This window comes from Hemitrygon akajei, chromosome 5, assembly GCF_048418815.1.
Source record: "Hemitrygon akajei chromosome 5, sHemAka1.3, whole genome shotgun sequence".
NCBI lineage: Eukaryota > Metazoa > Chordata > Chondrichthyes > Myliobatiformes > Dasyatidae > Hemitrygon > Hemitrygon akajei.
In genome coordinates this window covers 92,986,549-93,006,725 of record NC_133128.1, presented here as the reverse complement: position 1 = coordinate 93,006,725, position 20,177 = coordinate 92,986,549, and the positions used below count along the sequence as shown (strand labels likewise).

At 41.1% G+C, this 20,177-nt stretch overlaps 1 protein-coding gene across 7 annotated transcripts in view; it reads right to left on the bottom strand.

Moving 5' to 3' along the window:
• Positions 1-20,177, bottom strand: part of mcf2la (mcf.2 cell line derived transforming sequence-like a) — a 275,198-nt gene that overhangs the window by 51,334 nt on the left and 203,687 nt on the right. For all 7 annotated transcript variants that reach the window (XM_073046062.1, XM_073046063.1, XM_073046061.1 and 4 more), the window contains 5 exons: positions 16,161-16,276; positions 15,029-15,098; positions 14,059-14,151; positions 8,300-8,392; positions 4,395-4,520 (listed from right to left, as the gene is read on the bottom strand). In XM_073046062.1, the coding sequence (XP_072902163.1) occupies positions 4,395-4,520; positions 8,300-8,392; positions 14,059-14,151; positions 15,029-15,098; positions 16,161-16,276 (498 nt within the window). The remainder of the gene's footprint in view (positions 1-4,394; positions 4,521-8,299; positions 8,393-14,058; positions 14,152-15,028; positions 15,099-16,160; positions 16,277-20,177) is intronic.

Here is a 20,177-nt window from a genome sequence, read left to right as displayed (position 1 = left end):
AATCAAAAAAAGATTTAGGAATAAAAATTGGGATAGATTGAAATAAGTATAAGAATTTGGGGAGAACATACACTTTGACAACATTGATACGACCTACCAAGGACATAGATAGAGGTGACCATTGTACCAGACTCTGTTTTGTAGCATATGAAAGATTGACAAAGTTTTCACGAAAGAGATCTTTAAACTTCCTTGTGACTGTAATTCCAAGATAAGTAAATTGATTATGGACTACTTTAAAAGGGAGATCACGAAATATTAGTTCTTGTGCTTCTTTATTAATTGGGAAAAGTTCACTCTTATGTAAGTTGAGTTTATAGCCAGAGATCTGGCTAAACTGGTCAAGAAGTGAAAACATTAGAGGTAAGGATGTAGACGGATATGAGAGAAAGAGTAGTAGGTCATCAGCATAGAGAGAGACTTTATGCTCAACACCCCCTCTCCAAATCCCGGTCAGTTCAGGACATTTTCGAAATGCTATCGCCAGAGGTTCTATAGCCAAATCAAAGAGAAAGGGACTTAAGGGGCATCCCTGACGGGTGCCACGTTTGAGATTGAATACTTGGGATTTCTGAAAGTTAGAACAGAAGCAGTAGGACACAGGTACAGCAATTGGATCCAAGAGATGAAACTTTGGCCGAGGTCAAATTTTTCTAAGACTGCAAAAAGGTAGTTCCACTCTATACGATCAAATGCTTTCTCCGCATCAAGGGAGATAACATATTCAGGAGTCCCAGTTGGAACTGAGTATAAAATATTAAATAGACGCCGAATGTTAAAAAAAGGGAGACGGTTTTTAATAAAGCCTGTTTGGTCATCAGAGATAATGGAAGGAATAACGGTTTCTAATCTATGAGCCAACACTTTAGCTAAGATCTTTACATCAACATTGAGCAGAGAGATCGGCCTGTACGAGGAACACTCTGTTGGGTCTTTGCCCTTTTTTAAAAGAAGAATAATAGATGCCTCATTGAAAGAGGGTGGCAATTTGCCGTAGTTAAACGAGTCAGATAATACTGAAAGTAACTGAGGAGAAAGAAGTAAGGAGAATGATTTATAAAATTCCACAGGGAACCCATCAGGTCCAGGAGATTTCCCTGAGGACAGTGCAGAAATTGCAAAAGATATTTCTTCTAGTGATATAGGCACATTAAGTTTGGCTTTGAAATCAGATGAAAGTGAGGGGATATTCAGATTCTGTAAAAATTGATCCACAGAGATATTGTCATTCAGGGATTCAGAGGAATAAAGCCGAGAATAAAAATGTTTAAATGCGTCATTAATTTCTAAATGATCCGATGTAAAGTCTCCGTTCTCCTTCCGGATCTTTGTAATATGTTGTTTGGCTTTAGAACGCCTCAGCTGATTGGCTAGGAATTTACCAGACTTATCCCCATGAATGTAAAAACGGCTCTTGCTTTCGAGAAGTTGACGTTCGACAGGTTGAGTGGACAGAAGGTTAAATTTAGTTTGGAGTTCAACGCGCTTCTTGTATAATTCAGGGTTCTTAGTTTGGGCATATAATTGATCCACATCTTTAATCTGGTTAATGAGGTCTGCTCGATCTGCACGGGATCTTCTATTGAGATTTGCTGTGTAAGAGATTATTTGACCCCTCAAATATGCTTTCATGGCATCCCAGACAATCTGGGATGGCACTTCAGGTGATGTATTAGTGTTAAAATAGAAGGTTATCTGGTCTTTAATAAATTTTATGAAATCATCATCCGATAATAAAGTTGAATCGAACCGCCAGTGTTTGTTCCTCTGAGGGAGACCGGGAAAGTTCAGAGAGAGGGTAATTGGGGCATGGTCAGAAATCAGTATACTCTGATAGTCACAAGTGTGGGCAAATGGGATAAGTTGGTTATCGAGTAGGAAATAGTCAATTCTAGTGAAGGTATGGTGAACATGTGAGAAAAAGGAATAATCTCTCTCAGTAGGATGGAGGAAACGCCATATATCAGAGATACCAAAATTAGAGAGAAACGACTGAATAGCTAAGGCAGATTTGGTAGGTGATCTGGTAACAGAGGACGATCGGTCCAGTTTAGGATCTAACCAACAGTTAAAGTCACCACCCAATATAAGAGAGTATGAGTTTAAGTCTGGTAGTGAGGAAAAAAACCGTTCAAAAAAGTTAACATCATCAAAGTTGGGGGCATACAGGTTTGCTAGTGCAACTTTAGTGTTATATAGTTTACCAGAAACAATAATAAAACGGCCATTTGTGTCCGATATTTTATTATGGAGTTCAAAAGGAATATTTGAGTTAATAAGAATGGAGACTCCCCTAGCTTTAGCGGCAAAGGATGAATGAAAATGCTGACCCACCCACTTGGACAGAAGCCGGGAGTTATCAAAACAACGAATATGAGTTTCTTGGAGGAAAGCAATGTCAGCTTTGAGTTGTTTAATATGTGAGAATACCTTCCTCCTTTTAACAGGGTGGTTCAGTCCCTTTACATTCCAGCTCACAAATTTAAGTGCACTAGCCATTATCAATTACTAATGCATAAAAGGCAGCGGGCATATAAAAAATCAAGCAATACAATAGCAGTCTGGGAGCAGAGATGTAAACATAGATTCGTAAGGTCAAAATATAAACATGTCCTAAACAATAAAGAGATGTTGGAACTGGAAAACTCACCCCACCCACACAACCCAAAACTAGACGGCTACCAAAACAAGTAGCTAGCTCTACCAAAAAAATTAACCCAAATACAACTTCCAGATCTGTGTCATTGACAGCAGTTCCGTATAAATGCTATGACAAACAGTAACTAGTTTATGCACTAGAAAACATAACTACAGATTAGAACACCTTCTGCCGAGATATACAACTTAATACAGAGAAAATCGGAAGAAAACCAAAACTAACCTACCTGCGAAATATTATAGAAGGATAAAGTAAGAGAAAGGGGGAAAAAAAAGGTAAGAAGGAAAAAGAAAAAAAGAGGAAGGGGAAAATTATAAATTCAAGACGAGTATTTATCAACCGTTTACCGAGAAGGGAGAAAAAAACATTCAGAGAATGGAAAAAAAGGGGGTGAAGAAAAGAAAAAGATAAAATAAATAAGTATTTAAAACAGAGGAAAAATAAATCAGCAGTTGAACTGTGAACCGACAAACAGGGAGGCCTTCACTAAAGACTTCAAACCTCCAAAACAAGTTAGAATTAGTTGTAGAACTCTGTAGGTAAAGTTATACAGAGGTGAAAATAGATTACACACACACCAAATCCTGGGAGAGATTGTCAACAGCCTTTAGAGTTTCAGTGAATAATGTCTGAGTGATTCAAGTTAATTCTGAGTCCAGAGAAAGTAATTTTACTACGAGGAGTACTTATCCACCATTTTAGGAAGTCCGATCAGATTCCGAAGATGACTGGATAGCCGGAAGACTTGCCACAAACGCTTCGGCTTCCCTCGCTGATTTGAACCACTTGAATTTCCCGGTATTAAGCTTGATTCTTAGGTCAGCAAGATTACGAAAGGAAGGTTTGAAACCACAATCAAAAAGCACTTTCATTACGCCTTTATACTCAGCGCGCATCTTTAAGGTCTGGGGTGCAAAATCTTCCACAAAGCGAATGGTTGTATCCTGGAAAGAAAAAGAGCCTCTACGACGTGCCTCCACATTCAGACTGTGTTTTACCTGGTATTGATGGAAACACAAGATTACTGGTCGCGGACGGGTGCCCAGAATTCCGGGGGGGACGTTAACTCTGTGTGCCCGTTCGAGCTCGGGCGGCTTCGGAAGCAAATCCTTCCCGAATATCTCACAGAGAAACTCGGCGAAAAACTTCACGGTTGACCCCTTCTCAGTTGCCTCAGGTAATCCTAGAATTCTGATGTTGCAGCGTCTGCTGCGATTTTCGAGATCCACCATTTTGGAAAGAAGTTTATTAGATTTTTCCTCTAAGCTGGAACAGAGAGTCTCCAAGTATCGAACCCGACTTTCTAAAGCTTCAGAAGTCGAATCGATGCGAGATAAGTGTTCAGCATGTTTGTCCACTTTATCGTTGATCCGATCCAGTTTCTCTTCTAACTGTTTGAAAGTGGTTTTAATTTCCTTTAAGATTTCGTCTCGGAGATTTTCAAGCGCCTCCATCGTCACGTCCGACGAGGTCGTAGTTTCTTTTCTCCCGGATTTAGAACTCTTGCTAGACATTGTAGGTTAGATATATTCACAGGCAAGTAAGAGATACTGAAATAATTCCTATCTAAGCTTTATAAAATGGAGACATTTAGTGCAAAGGTAGGGACAGTAACGGAACAAAAGTTCAGAGCAGCTAAGCAATCGCCATCTTACTGGAAGTCCAGGTCTCATTTCTGTGAGGTACACAATATCATATCACCAGCAACTCTCAATTAAGTCAGCTGGTGACTTACCTCATAGCCCGTGATGGCGATCTGGTGCATTGAATCATTCACAGCCTTCAGGATTCCGACAATAGCTGCCAGCGCTTCCTGCAGATCCTCCGCTCCCTCACAGTTCTTGCTGTACTTCAGCAACTCCTGTGAAACCAGGCATGCTTATTAAGTCCCCAAAAACAGCAAGCTTAATTTTGAGATATTGGTGGAAAAACATCGGATTATTTATGCAAGCAAGTCCTTTGCTCTCCCTGTCACATATCAGTTAAACAGAGGTTCCTTGTGATCATTCACTGTCACTCAGTGTCTTATTATCTGCCGCACTAGTGACCGCAGCATGGAGGTATCAAGGGGCTTCTTTCATATTAGAGATGGGAATTGCCTGTGGATTGAAAGGTGCACCTGGGCATTTGTGTTACGTTTTGGAAACTCCAAAACTTTAAAAACTCGTCAAAGTAAAAACAAGGAAATCTGGAGTAATGTATCTAACTATATCTTCTTTAACTGAGGCCCACAATTATCACATGGTAGCGTCATGATGTTTACAATTCAAGTATTTTTACATATAAACCATAATGACTTATTTAAATGAATAAAAATGTTTAATCAAACAATATACTTACAATATTACTCAAATACCACTGAAATACTAAATGCACAACACTCCCTGTTTGGCTGTAAACTCTTTCTCATGACAGAATCCATTTCAATGATATACACAGTATGCTATATAATACAACTACTATATACAGACATCTATGGCATAGTAGACTTTTAAATTGTCCCATTCAAACCTAAGGATTTAATTGTTGTGGTGACTTTCTTACTCGTGTGCTAACATATTTCTTGACAAGGGGCATCACTGTGCTAGGCAGGTGAGACTTGCGGCTGTGAAACAATGTCAGGTTCCAGGTCTCCTCCGTGGTGCTTGTAGGAGTTGACGCTGATACTCTAGGAAGTGGTTCTGACAGCAAAGGCCACCTCTATTGTCCTTTTCTCAGTTTTTCTCTCTGGATCAACTTCAATTGTTGCTTCTCTCCCAGCCACTTTCTTTCATTTCTTTTTCATGTTCCTTCTCATTTTCATGCCTATCTTTTCACTCACATTCTTTCTCTCTATCTCTTCCCTCCTTTTCAACTTGCCTTTTTCTCACCTTCCTTTTTCTTTCTAGGATATGAATCTTGATCTTTGGAATGTGCATTTAGTCATCCATCTATTGCTCCCTTTACAATCTGGTCTCCTCTTGGTTTACTCATCTACAACATCGTCTGATGAATCATCTGTTTTCATATCTCCATTGACTCCTTTCTTTATGGCCCTCCATTCATCCAGCTGGACTTTTGTCTTCGTGTCTAATTTTACAAGCAGCTTTTTGTCTCCCACTTGAAGTTCATGCAATAACCTTAATGCTCAGAGCAGATTCTGGTTCTTTGTATTCACAAATGCTTACAACTTTTCTGAAGATCCTTGATCTCTCTTCCAACTTAAAAGGAAGCCACATTTCACAAGTAACTGCCTGATTAATGTATCAGATATATTGCCTACAAAAGCTGTTGTAGTTGGACCACTGTTCTCGTCACTTTCATGATTCCTCTGAGCAGCATGGTCTTTCCTTAGTCCAATATGCTTTCCAACCAGAACACAGAGGAAGGCACCAACACCTGCTTGCCCTCTGTAGGGCAACAGTTCATGGTGTACAGCATGGAGACAGTTGTGGCATCATCCACTACCTTTCTAAATTCCCTTTCAGTTGACTCTATTATACAAGATGTGGCATACAAATGGTGGATGGTGCTCCTATCAAGTTATTGTTGTTTCAGCCACTCAAGTGCTCATAATGCTGGCCCTCCTGTTTTCACTACATTAAAGCTCAATGTGGCTAGTATTTCACTGTCATCAATGTCATTCCACTAGGAGTTATCTTTTCTCCAGCATAAGTTCTTAGTTGGATACCTGCAAGTTTCAGTTCATTATCTTTGAAATGCTACTCAAATTCATCTTGTGGAATGACTGAAGAAGCTGACCCAGTGTCCTATTCTGTTCACTTCTGGTGTGAGTCATATTACTTGTTAATTTTCACATTGTAAATCTCAAGACTACACCGTCCTGTGCCATTTTTTTCATCCACAACAGATTAGAGCTGATTTTTCAGTGCTTCATTAAGTCTATCTCTGAAATGACAAATGAAACTTGCAGGAAACTAAAATGTTTCAAAGGCAATTGGACTGGTGCTTGGATTGCAAAGATAGAGGGATGTAGGCCTAAAGTGAGCAAATGGGTTAGTATATACAGGTATCACATTCAGCATAGACAAGATGGGCCGTAATGAAGATGTATTCTAATGGGAGGATGAGGCAAATGGCTGACAAGGGAAGTCAAAGACAGCAGAAAAACAAGAGAGGGCATATAACATAAATTTCAAACGTCACTCCACTTTTTAAGAAGGGAGGGTGGCGAAAGAAAATAAATTATAGGCCAGTTAGCCTGACATCAATGGTTGTGAAGATGTTGGAGTCCATTATTAAGGATAAGGTTTCAGGGCACTTGGAGGCACAAAATAGGCCAAATCAGCATGGTCTCTTTAAGGAGAAATCTTGCCTGACAAATCTGTTGGAATTCTTTGAGGAAATAACAGACAGGATAGATAAAGGAGAGTGTGGATATTGTTTACTTGGATTTTCAGAAGGCCTTTAATAAGGTTCCACATATAAGGCTGCTAAACAATACAAGAGCCCATGGTATTACAGGAAAGATCCAAACAGAAGATTGGTTGACTAGCAGGAGGCAAAGTGGGAATAAAGGGGGCCTTTTCTGGTTGACTGCTGATGACTAGAGGTGTTCCACAGAGGTCAGTGTTGGGATTGCTTTGTTTCACATTATATTTCAACGAATTGAATGACGGAATTGATGACTTTGTGGCTAAGTTTGTGGGTGATCCAGAGACAGGTGGAGGGGCAGGTAGTGTTGAGGAAGCAGGGAGTCTGCAAAAACTCTTTGGCAGATTAGGAGAACAGGCAACAAAGTGACAGATTGAATTCAGTGTAGGGAAATGTATGACCATGTACTTTGGCAGAAAGAGTAAAGGTGTAGATAATTTTCTAAATGGTGAGAAAATTCAAGAATCAGATGACCTGGGAGTCCTCATGCAGGAATCCTTCAAAGTTAACTTGCAAGCTGAGTCGGTGGTAAGGAATGCAAATACAATGTTAGCATTCATCTTGAGAGGACTAGAATAGAAAAGCAAGGAAGTAATGGTGAGACTTTATGAAGCATTGGTCATACCACACTTGGAGTATTGTGAGTATTTTTGGCCCCTTATTTAAGAAAAGATGTGTTGGCATTGGACAACATCCAGAGGAGGTCAATTAGCATGATCCTGGGAATGAAAGGGTTAACAAAAGTGAGCAGGAATCTTATTGAAATCTATCAAATACTAACTGGTCTGGATAGAGTGGATGTGAAGAGGATGTTTCCTATAGTGAGGGAGTCTAGAACAAGAAGGCACAGCCCCAGTCTAAAGGGCTGTCCCTTTAGAATAGATACCGAGGAATTTCTTCAGCCCAGGGTCGTGAATGTGTGGAATTCATTTCCACAGATAGCTGTGGAACCAAGTCATTGGGTCTATTTAAAGTGGAGGTTGATTAGTTCTTGATTAGTAAGGGCATCAAAGGTTATGGGGACAAGGCAGGATAATGGGGTTGAGAAGGATAATAAATTAGCCATGATGGAATGGCAGAGCAGACTCGATGAGTCAAATGTCTAATTCTGCACCTCAGCCTTATGGTCTAAAGGCCTGTTCTGTGCTGTAGAATTCTATGAATTGTCAGCAATTGTTGAGCTTGAGGCTGTGGATACTGTATAGGTTATCTGTCTCACGGTACTCAATGCAGCGAGAGTCATCTAGTCCTAATGCTCATCCTCACCTTGAGTAATAACTGGTACTTGGTTATCCGCTGTACTGGCTTCAACAAGTAGGAATCCAGGCCCAGCTTGTGTTCCAACTTTTTCTGACATTCCTGAAATAGAAAGTTACACAAAAGGCATGGAGATCAGAATAGTGTTTGGAATTTTTGAATGCTGCTGTTAACATATACAGAAAGTAGTAGCAAAGAAACCTGGCTATAACAAAGGCACATAAAATACTGATGTAATGTGAAATGAGACTGTATGTTTTACTGAGCATGGGGTGCTCCTGTCGGCAAACAGCCCAGTATTGGAAAGCTGGTCATAGATCACTCAGGGTGGGTGGAGCCATTTAGCATCTTCAATATCTAGCTAAGAAATCCAGGGATCCCCACATAGCATCTAACCATTCTCTCTGTCAGAGCACTCCAGATATTGATCACTGTATGTGAGCTGACTGACAAGATTGAATGTGCCAATATAAATAGCTCTAGTACCCACTTTACCTTGTCTCATTATTAGGAAAATGTGTTGAAGTATACTGTCTCCAATCCACATGTATCATGTTATTTGTTGAACCTATTGGATCGCTATGCTTTTTATTGGATCATCATTATCCTTAAGCATTTCCCACTGATATTTGCTCCCCTTACCCCAGCTGATTTTCTAGACAGTCTAGATATGACACTTTCCTTGGGCCAGAAGCTCACTATTCAATGGCGTTCTCCACCTCTTCAGAAACTCCTTTCATCGTTACTCATTAAGTTTTTGCTGTCTCAGTCTATATTTGGATAGTGCAAGTTTCCCAATATTAATACTATATGATTTTTTCAGAACCTTGCAATTTCATCTGTATTTCATCCTCATTATTCTTCCCACTAATTGGTAGCCTACAGAATAGTCCCAGTGGTGTGAATACTCTTCCACTGATACTTACCGTAGATTCCGGACTACAGAGCGCACCTGATTAAAAGCCGCTTTCTCTAATTTTAGAAATAAAATCAATTTTTTAATTGTACAGGCCGCACCGGATTTTCGGCCGCAGGTGTCCCACGTTGTAATATGAGATATTTACACAGAAAGATATTACACGTGAGGATTTTTAAACTTTTAATTAAATCCATATGGTAACAAAAACAAATACATATTGCAAATGCTTTTTTTCGAACCGTGCCCGTAACGCGGCTACTTTTAAATATACGTTGCGTATACTTCTTTACTGAACAACATTCCAATATCTCCTAACGACTGGTAAAAAATATATATACTGCAGCCTACCAGGAAAAGTTATTGATCGCCTTTAACTTAAAAGCAGCGTTCGCTCAGATCCAAAGCCGCTCGCGTAATGCGCTCCCTCCCTCCGTCCCGTTTTATCGCAAACTGGCATTTTTCCCACAAGACGCGGCGAAACCGGGTGTGACGTCATAGCATCCCGCGATGTAGTACAGAAAACAAATATAGTTAAAACTCTTCTAACTTTAACTAGAAAATGAATTACTAAGCGAAAATATTATAAACTAAATAACTGCCATAAAGGCAGCACAATGCTTTTCTTCGAGTGTTTTCCATGTTGATGAGGGTGAGTACAAATGATTGATTTACAATAATTTAATTGTGAAAGTGCGCTTGATTTATCGTACAATTTCATTGGACCTCTGTGAACTACTCATCAATTTTATTGGTCTACTGTTATGAGGCAAAATGTTTACGAGGCGGCATGAAAAAAAACCATGTATTAGCCGCTCCGTTTTAAAGGCCGCAAAGTTCAAAGCTGTTCAAAATGTGGGAAAAAAGTAGCGGCTTAAAATCCGGAATCTACGGTAATTCTCAATTCCATTCTTGATTATTTTAGGACATGTTCACTCCAGTCCTACAAAGTTCTCTAACTCCTTCCTTTCTTCCCTTCTTAAACGCAGATCTTCACAACATGTGCGCATTCTTTATTTGCGTCTTTGTTACTGTGCATGAAGTTAGATGTGCCTGCAGCTCACTGACCTTGGAATATTTTCAAGTCAGGTCTAAGGAAGCTTATACTTGTGATGGGGATGTCTGGTGATGGGGATGTCTCAATAAATTGATTCTGGGATTGTAACTTTTAACAGCAAGAGGAATTTTGGTAATTTTGATAATGGCTAAAGCTAATCATGGTTCCAACAGTTCAATTCATTGATAGACAGCATTAAGAAATGGACTTAGTATTTAACCTTGTGGAAAAGCAGGGAATGGAATACAATCTTCTTCCCACTAAAAATTAACTGTTCCCCTTACCTCTGACACTGTAGCAAATTTAGATCTGCTTTGTTATTTTTATGTGGATCTCATGGGTTTTTACTTTATGGGTCTTGACACTGCCTTGCTCATATCCAACTGGACTACATCAACTATGCTCCCTATTAACTTCCAAAAAACAGTGTAGTCAGACACGATAGTTCTTGATAACCAAAGTAAATTAACAATTTTTGATCATTGCCTCAGCGTTATTATTGTATGTAAAGAGTTCATTTAGAAAAGTGCCCAAGTGCCATACCTGAATTAGAACATACTCACAAAAGAAGATGAGAAACAGGAGCACATTGAGCCTACTCCAACGTTCAATAAGATGATGGCTGATCTGGCTGTGGTCTCAGCTCCACCTACCCGCCTTTTTCCCCGGGACCTTTAATTCCCTTGCAATGCAAAAATCTATCTAATTGTGTTAAATATATTTTGAGGTTGCCTCTACTGTTTCCCTGGGGAAAGAATTCCACAAATTCACCCCTCTCTGGGAAAAGAAGATTCTCCTTATCTCTGTCCTAAATCTATTCCCCTGAAGCTTGAAATTATGTCCCCTTAGTCTAGTCTCACCTACCAGTATAAACAACTTCTCTTGCCTCAACCTTGCCTATCCTTTTCATAATTGTATGCTTCTACAAGATCCCTCTCATTCTTCTGAATTCCAGTGTATAGAATCCCAAGTGATTCAATCCCTCTTCATCTCTGAGGGGCTAAGCCCCTCATCTCTGTCATCAACCTGGTGAGCTTCCTCTGCACTGCCTCCAAAGCCAGAATATATTCCCTCAAGTAAGGAGCCCAGAACTGCATGCAGTACTCCAGGAACGTCCCTGCTTTTAAATTCAATACCTCTAGCAATGAAGGTCAACATTCTGTTTGCATTCTTGATAACCTGTTGCACCTGCAGAGCAACTTTTTACAAATCATATGCAGGCAGTTTGCTCACCACTGACTATCAACCAGATAAATGCCCATTTATCCTCAATCTCTGCCTTCTATCGGTTAACCAATCCTCCATCTGTGTCATACGTTACTCCCAACTCCATGCATCCTTATAGTATGGATAAGTCTTTTATGCAACACCTTATGAATTAATTTAGGGTATTTACTCCAGGTGTGTGTTCTCCTTTTTATGGAACTGAACAAAAAGGGGACAGGAAATATGGCCAGTATTTAGCAATATAGACACTGGTAAGTACCGTAACTGGCTAACTTCCCTGTTCACTGTCAGTCCTGATTTAGAATCTCTCCCAAAAACATCGATTTATATCTTTTATGTCTACAGGTGCTGGTTGACCATTCAGCCCACCTGCTCTGTCATTCAGTCACTTTTTTTTCAAACCACATTCTCCCACCTTTTCCCTGTAACCTTAAGCCCCTTCACAATCCAAAACCTATCAACCTATGCCTAAAATACACCCAATGATTTGGCCTTCACAGTGGCAATGAATTCCACAGATTCACCACCTTCTGGCTGAAGAAATTTTTCCTTATCTCAATTTTAAAGGGAAATCTCTTTATTCTGAAGCTGTGCCCTCAGATCTTAGACTCTCCTGGATAATGGAAACATCCTCCCCATGTTCACTATTTACAGGAATTTCAGTACCTGGCTGGTTTCAATGAGACCCCTTTTGTACTTTTGAACACCACTAAGTACAGGCCCAGAGGGGTCATTCTCGTGAACCTTCTCTAAACTCTCCCCAGGGCAGCACATTCTTCCTCAGATACAGATCCCAAAACTGCTCAACCTGTTGAGCAGCATTTTGCTTTGGTTCTAGCTTCTGGTATCTGCAGCTTCTTTCACCTTCATACCTCTGCAATCAGCAACAAGCTCCCTACAAAACTCACCTATGATAATCACTCTATAAGTGATCTTCCCCTTTGCATCTATAACGGGGCTTATATGTAATGAGCAATATATTCGAATCTAGAGACCACCTGGTAAATCAGTGGAAAATTCAAAGTGAACTCCTCTTCATTGTTTTAATTTGGTTTAATCTTCAAGCTGTATTTATCGATCACACTTCAATTATGGAATGTAGCAAACTCAAGTAACCAGTGTTGCATTCCCATGATAGGAAATTCTTTAAGATGAAGACTTTTAAATACTGTGGCATGATGAAAGCCATAAATACCCTGTTAGTTTGGAGTGAAGGCTTTCTGAGAGCATTCTGATTTTCTGATGGGATTACGCCTGTGTTTCAATGAAACTGAAGGACAACACAATGGTGCAGTAGGTGGAGCTGCAGCTTCACAGCTCCGACCCAAGATCAATCCTGACCTCTGGTGCTGATCTGCCTGTCACTACATGGGTTTGCCCTAGGTGCTCAATTTTCCCCATCCCAAAGACGTGTGGATTGGTTAGTTAACTGGTCCCTGTAAACTGCTTCTAGTGTGTACAAGAGAGTAGAATCTGAGGGAAGTTCTGCCTTCCTCAGTTATGCCATCAGTTTAGCATTTCTTCTTCCACTATTTAGAGGGCACTATCATCTTTGCACCATTCTCTTGTTTTGCGGCAGCAGTACAGTGCAAGTACAAACATATTACTATGAATTACAAAATAATTAAATGGTGCAAAAAACAGGAATAATGAGGTAGTGTTCATGGACTGTTCAGAAATCTGATGGCAGAGGGGAAGAAGCTGTTCCTGGATCATTGAATGTGTGTATTCAGGCTCCTGTACCTCCCTCCTGATGATAGTATTGAGAATAGGGCATGTCCTGAATAGTGAGAATTCAATGATGGATACCACCTTCTTGAGGTACTGCCTCTTGAAGATGTCCTCAAAAGTAGGGAGGGCTATGCCCATGATGGAGCTGGCTGAGTCTACAACTTACTGCAGTCTCTTGCAATCCTATGGATTGGAGCCTCTGTACCAGGATGTGATGAAACCAGTTAATGATTTCCACCATACATCTATGGAAATTTGCAATATACCGAATCTCCTGAAACTCCTAACAAAGTAGAGCTGCTGGTGTGCCTTCTGCATGATTACATCAGTATATCTGGCCCAGGACAGAACTTCTGAAATGTTGACACCCAGGAGCTTAAAGCTGTACATGCCACTAAACTAAGCTGACGGCAATGTTGGAAGATTAGCGTAGAATTAGTGTCAATAAATGCTTGACTCAGTGGGCTGAGGGGCCCATTTCTATGTTGTCTTCCAACAACTTAACTATACCAGCAGTTTAATAATGAACAAATTAGTACAGAACAATTGGTTTCAATGGGTACATTTAATGTCAGAGAAATGTATACAATATACACCCTGAAATTCTTTTTCTTCACAAACATCCATAGAAACAGAGGAGTGCCCCAAAGAATGAATGACAATTAAACATTAGAACCCCAGAGCCCCACACCAGCTCCCCCCTCCTCCAAGGCAATGACCCCCCTCCCCCCCACCATCCCCACCAGCAAAAAAGCACCAGCGCCCTCCACCGAGCAGTTGAATGTGCAGCAAGCATTAATAACAGGCAGGTGAGTTAACTACAAGAGATAAAAGTACCTGGAAAAAAATGCAGTCTGAACACTGTCTCCACAAGCTTTCTGAGCGGGGTTTATTGCGACAGTACCATTCATAAATCTGAAGGTCTTCCATCTATAAATACAAGCAATCTTATTTTGAGAGATTCATCACTTTTGGACATTTCTGACATTCCACTTAGTCTGACACTTGATGAATGACAGTACTTTTCCCCTGAGGTGAAAATGTTTGTCTTTCTATTCTACACTTAAAACAAAATACTGAACCAAAGGAGCAGATTTTCATAACTCATTTCATAATTCAAACAATTATTTCCAGTTCTAGATCATCCCACTGAGGAAGCGCCATCTCTACATCACTCTGTCAAAGTCCCTCTAGACCTGGACTTTACAAGTTTTAATCAAATCCCACTTTTCTAAACTCCAGGGAAAGAAACCCTAGCTTGATTAACCTTTCCACGTAAGACATCCTACCCATTTCAGGGATTTGTGCAGTGAAAGTGATTAATGCAAAATTAATGTTTTGATTCAGATTAAAATTAATTGTGCAGGAATATGTGTTGATACTTTTAGGCTGCCCCAGAACACCATCAGGTGTATGTTGATTGTAATGTAAATGACACATTTCATTGTATGTTTTGATGTAAATATGACCAATAATCTTGAATCTTGATTAGAAATGTGAAAGTGGGTGACTGTAATGGAAAGCCAAAGATTTAGAGCAAGTGGGAAAGAAGGTGAAGGTGAAATCAGGTGGAGAGAAAGAGAAATAGAGAAAATGAAGATTGGGTGTATCTGAGATGTGAGTCTCAGTGAGTTTGGAAGTAGCACAGGAAGCATGCCCTGGGACTTAATAGCGAATGATTAGTATTCAAACTGGTAATATTTGTAGGGTCTATTATGGGAGTTGCTAGTCTCATAGACTAGTCTTTAACTTTAACTTTGACAATATCTTGAGACCAACTAACACTGCTCAGACTGACTTTACATACCCGCTCCAGGAAACAGCGTCCCACCAGCTCTGGGCAGTCAATGTAATTTTCCAGCTCCTTTAGGAATATTCTAAATAGAAAGAAGGATACATTTCTTAGTATCTAGTATAAATGCAACATAGTTTGGCCTTTTCAAATTATTTTTAAAACTTCCATGAATTGTGTCCAGTGTAACCTTGGACATCTGTAGCCAGCCTTGTAAGGAGTAGAATCTTGGTCCCCACCACTAGCAAAGCCAACACCAGCAAAGGATGTATGCCTGAACTTAGCACATTGAAATCCCTAGATCTCCAAGCTCAGAAAATAATACTGTATTTACCTTTCATAAGCACATGATAATGTAAAGTAATTTTTGACTAATGAAATAATTTTCACACATCAATTAAGCATTATCAACAGTCAAATAGTTTGATATAATGTAGGACAATTTGTGCAAAGCAATGTCCCACAACTGGCAGTGACTATTAGTCAATGGGAAAATTTTAGTCAAAACATTCAGGGGAACCAAAAACAAACTGTTGAAAGAGCTTAGCAGGTCAAGCAGTTGGTGTGTAAGGAATTGTTGATTTTTTTTAGCTCAAGACTCTACATCAGTATCCTAATGCAGGGTTTTGCCTGAAAGCCAACTCCTTTCCTCCCACAAATACTGCTCAACCTGCTGAGTTCTTCCAGCAAATAGTTTGTTGCTCGAGATTCCAGCACCTGGACTCTGGTATCTCCCTGAAGAAGAATATCCCATCTTTCTTTTAAAATTGCCCTAAGGTCCTTTACAACAAGCTATGTTTTAATGCCTCATTTTGAAAGTAAGGTATTCTAATGGTGTATGGCTGCAACACTAAGGCACGTTGTAATGTGGGGTGGATGAAAGCTTGTGCTACCAATGAATAGAATGAACTCTATGGTAATATGATTGCTAGAATCCAAGTCAGTCCACTGGAAGGGCATCCAGGAAAGTGGAGTGACCTGGATAGAAGGTGGAGTTGGGGGAAATGGTACCAGTATCTTTTAGCTGCAAGGGCAGGTAGACACTGGAGATGCACCTGCGGATAGTGTGCAGGTTTTCAATCCTTCTGTAAATGAGGAATTCCCTCCCACCGACATGTCCCTTTCTGTTGCCTTGTGCTTAGAATACCTGTTGTGGAAGTCATAAATTTCAGACATATTTCCAAACAGCACATCTTTCTTCTTCTGCAGAACCACTGGGATGAATGGAATCATTGAAGGGTTTTCCATCTCAGCAGCATATCCCTATCAATGAGAAACACAGGGCTAAAACCAACTCTTTCCTGTCACTGACTGACGAAAGACATCCACACCATGACAACATCCTCAGCTTATTGATATGGTCACGTCTACTATGTGTAGAAACATATCAGGGATTCTGGAATCTTACATCACTATCCTTGAGAATTGGCTTATGAGTAGGTTATTGTGATTGAGCAGTGATCCAAAGGTTTTTACTTACTGGTAAATAGGGTTTATGTGGAAGAAAAATAGTAAGACATTGTGACGAACGTTAAGGGGTTAATGACCTAGTAATCACTTATCTGCAACTAATGTACACCATGTGACTGAAATGTGCTTTGTTTACAAGGTGGGAAAATAACTATGTCTGTGCTTCCTTGTTCTAAGAATCATCACATGTCTGCACTTGGGAAAGACTGATATACTGTCCTGACAGCTAACACTTAAAAAAATGTATAACCGCTCAAGGACATATAGTGCAACTTCGCTATTCTAATGAGTTGTAGTTGAAATTCCCTCCTTTTTCAAATTTAAGTGCTTCTTGTCACGTACGCCTGGTGTATAAATAAGAGTGGAATCCATTGTTAAGCAGAGCTGCAGAGCACTGCTTTTGGAGTCTGGGCTCTCTATGATATCATGCAATAAAACCCTGTAGTCTGAAACAATTCTCTGAGTCGGCCTGATCTATTTTGTCTGCTGCTCCTGAGATTTTTTTCCACAACTGTTTGGCAACGAGGATGGGATCCTCAATCTAGTCTCCTAGCTGAAAGGGGGAGACAGGGGCCCTGCATCCTAGCTGAAAGGGGGAGACAGGTGCCCTGCATCCTAGCTGAAAGGGGGAGACAGGGGCCCTGCATCCTAGCTGAAAGGGGGAGACAGGGGCCCTGCATCCTAGCTGAAAGGGGGAGAGAGGGGCCCTGCATCCTAGCTGAAAGGGGGGCGGCAGGGGCCCTGCATCCTAGTTGAAAGGGGGAGACAGGGGCCCTGCATCCTAGCTGAAAGGGGGAGACAGGTGCCCTGCATCCTAGCTGAAAGGGGGAGACAGGTGCCCTGCATCCTAGCTGAAAGGGGGAGACAGGGGCCCTGCATCCTAGCTGAAAGGGGGAGACAGGTGCCCTGCATCCTAGCTGAAAGGGGGAGACAGGGGCCCTGCATCCTAGCTGAAAGGGGGAGACAGGGGCCCTGCATCCTAGCTGAAAGGGGGAGACAGGGGCCCTGCATCCTAGCTGAAAGGGGGAGACAGGGGCCCTGCATCCTAGCTGAAAGGGGGAGACAGGGGCCCTGCATCCTAGCTGAAACGGGGAGACAGGGGCCCTGCATCCTAGCTGAAAGGGGGGCGGCAGGGGGTGCTCATGGGAGTACCAAGGTAGCTACCGATTTATTCCGTGACCGAACTCAAAGACTTGCGGAGAGAGAGAGGAAACACACCAGTGAGCACTCATTGCATACATAGGGTGAATAAAGAAACTTTGTGCTGTCTCAACTGAAATTGAAATCCTAAACAGGAAAAACGAGAAGTGTGAGCAGTCGATCGGCTAGCGCTGATCCTGCTAATAAACCAAAGAGTTCCGGAGGTAAGACGAAGGCTTTGAACACTCAACTACAGGTAGGAAAAAAAACAGCAAAAAAAAGATTAATAAGATAAAACGGCACCACCAGCAAATAGGAGACTCCTTAGTCCTGCCTGGATCCCTGGCGGATATGGTAATCAGACAGACCGGAGCTGATCATCATGTTCTAACATTCAGTAATGATTTGCATGAGTGGTCACAAGAAGATTGGCTGTATGGGGGAAGTTTTAATTTGAGATTAATCCAGTACTGGGAGGACGCCACCCGAAATGGGGACGGTGACCCAAATTGGGAGGCTGATTACATGTAAAGCCATTTTAAACGATGTAAGGACGTGGCTAAAAGACACCAACCTCCAAAGAAAGCCTGAAACAGAGAAGGCTGGGGTTGAAACAAAACCTGTCACAGGACTTTATCCACAACTCCCCATACCGGCCAGTGCCCCATTGGCACCCAATAGTGAAATAGACGATTTAATAATGATGATGGCTGCCTTGGGATGACCTGCACCCACTCCTTACAACCTCCTGTGCCAGACGTTCAGGCATCTGACAACCCAGGGGAGCAGGCATCACTGTAACGAGAGAAGGGTCTCAGGAAAGAGGAATTGAAGCTGAGGGAACTGAAGGAAGTGTTAGCAGTACTAGAGATGATTCAAAAAAGCTTCAAAATGAAAATACATCCAACTAATAACGAGTCTTCCTTGAACTTGGGTATCAAATGAGGTGCCCACCAAACAGGGTGCTTCTCTATTGATTCACCAATTTCAGAGCTCTGATTCCCCTTTATAATCTAACAAGCTTCCATGTTTTAACTCCCACTAAATTTCTTTCACCTCCATCACTATATTCTTTAACCTTCAGTATCTTTTGGTCAAGCTCTGCTTCCCTCTATAAACTGTTCCAGGCTAAATGCTATCTGCTTTCTTTCAACTTGTCTATGCAATACTTTTAAATACACCTCATCTGCATCAGCTGGAAAAATGGGCTGAAAATGGCAGATGGAATTTTATGCAGACAAGTGCAAGATTTTGCACTTTGGTAGGACCAACCAGGGTAGGTCTTGCACAGTGAATAGTAGGCACTGAGGAGAGCAGTAGAAATAAAGGATCTGGGAATATAGGTCCATAATTTGTTGAAAGTGGCGTCACAGGTGGATAGGACCGTAAAAAAAACCTTCCGTAATTGGCTTTCATAATTCAATATATTCAGTGCAAGAGATGGGATATTACGTTGAAATAGTATAAGACGTTGGTGAGGCCTAATTTGGTGTATTGTGTGCAGTTTTGCTCGCCTACCTACAAGAAAGATGTAAACAAGTTTGAAAGAGTGCAGGGGAAATTTACAAGGATGTTGCTGGGTCTAGAGGATCTGAGTTGTAATGGAAGATTGAATAGGTTAGGACTGCATTCTTTAGAATGCAGAAGATTGTGAGGAGATTTGATAAGATATACAAAATTATTTAGGAGTAGAGATAGGGTAAATACAAGCGAGCTTTTTCCACTGGGGCTGGATGGGACCACAACCTGAGGTCATGGTTTAAGGGTGAAAGGTGAGAAGTTTAAGGAGAGCATGAGGGGAAACTTCTTCACTTAGAGAATCATGAGAGTGTGGAATGAGCTGCCAGCACAAGTGGTGCATGTGAGCTTGATCTCAACATTTAAGAGAAGTTTGGATAGGTCCATGGATAGTAGGGGTATGAAGGGCTATGGTGCAGGTGCTGGTCGATAGGAGTAGGAAGCTTAAATGGTTTCAGCTTGGATTAGATGGGCTGATGGGCCTGTTTCTGTGCTGTACTTCTCTATGACACTATGACTTTTTTGAACTACTTACTGCAATCTAGAGCATGTAATTGCCCTTTAAGCAAACATTTTAAATCAACTTAATGAACTACAGAGTTCATAATCCTCTGAAGGATGCAGCAGACTTAACTCTCAGGTAAGTAGCTGAAGGATCATCACTATGGCTGGAAGTGAGGCAGGAGCAATGGACTCCAGGCCAGGCTGAAACACAGAGGAATGAGACCCCTCTACCCAGCATCTTGTTAGCAAATCTGGAGTTGCAGGAGAACAAAACTGAGGACGTGAGGGCAAGATTGCAGCATTGGAGGGAATAAGAGATTGTTATGTTCTATGTGTAATTGGGATATGGTTTGCTCTCAGCATGCCAGATATGGGATCAGACTCGAAGGTTTCTCGATTTACAGGATGGACCAAACTGCTGATTTGGAAAAAGCAAAAGGTCTGGAGGTGTGTATTTCACAATAAACTGAGGGTCCCCCGACCTTGAACACCTAATGACCAAAGGCCATCCGGTCTATTTACCTAGGGAGTT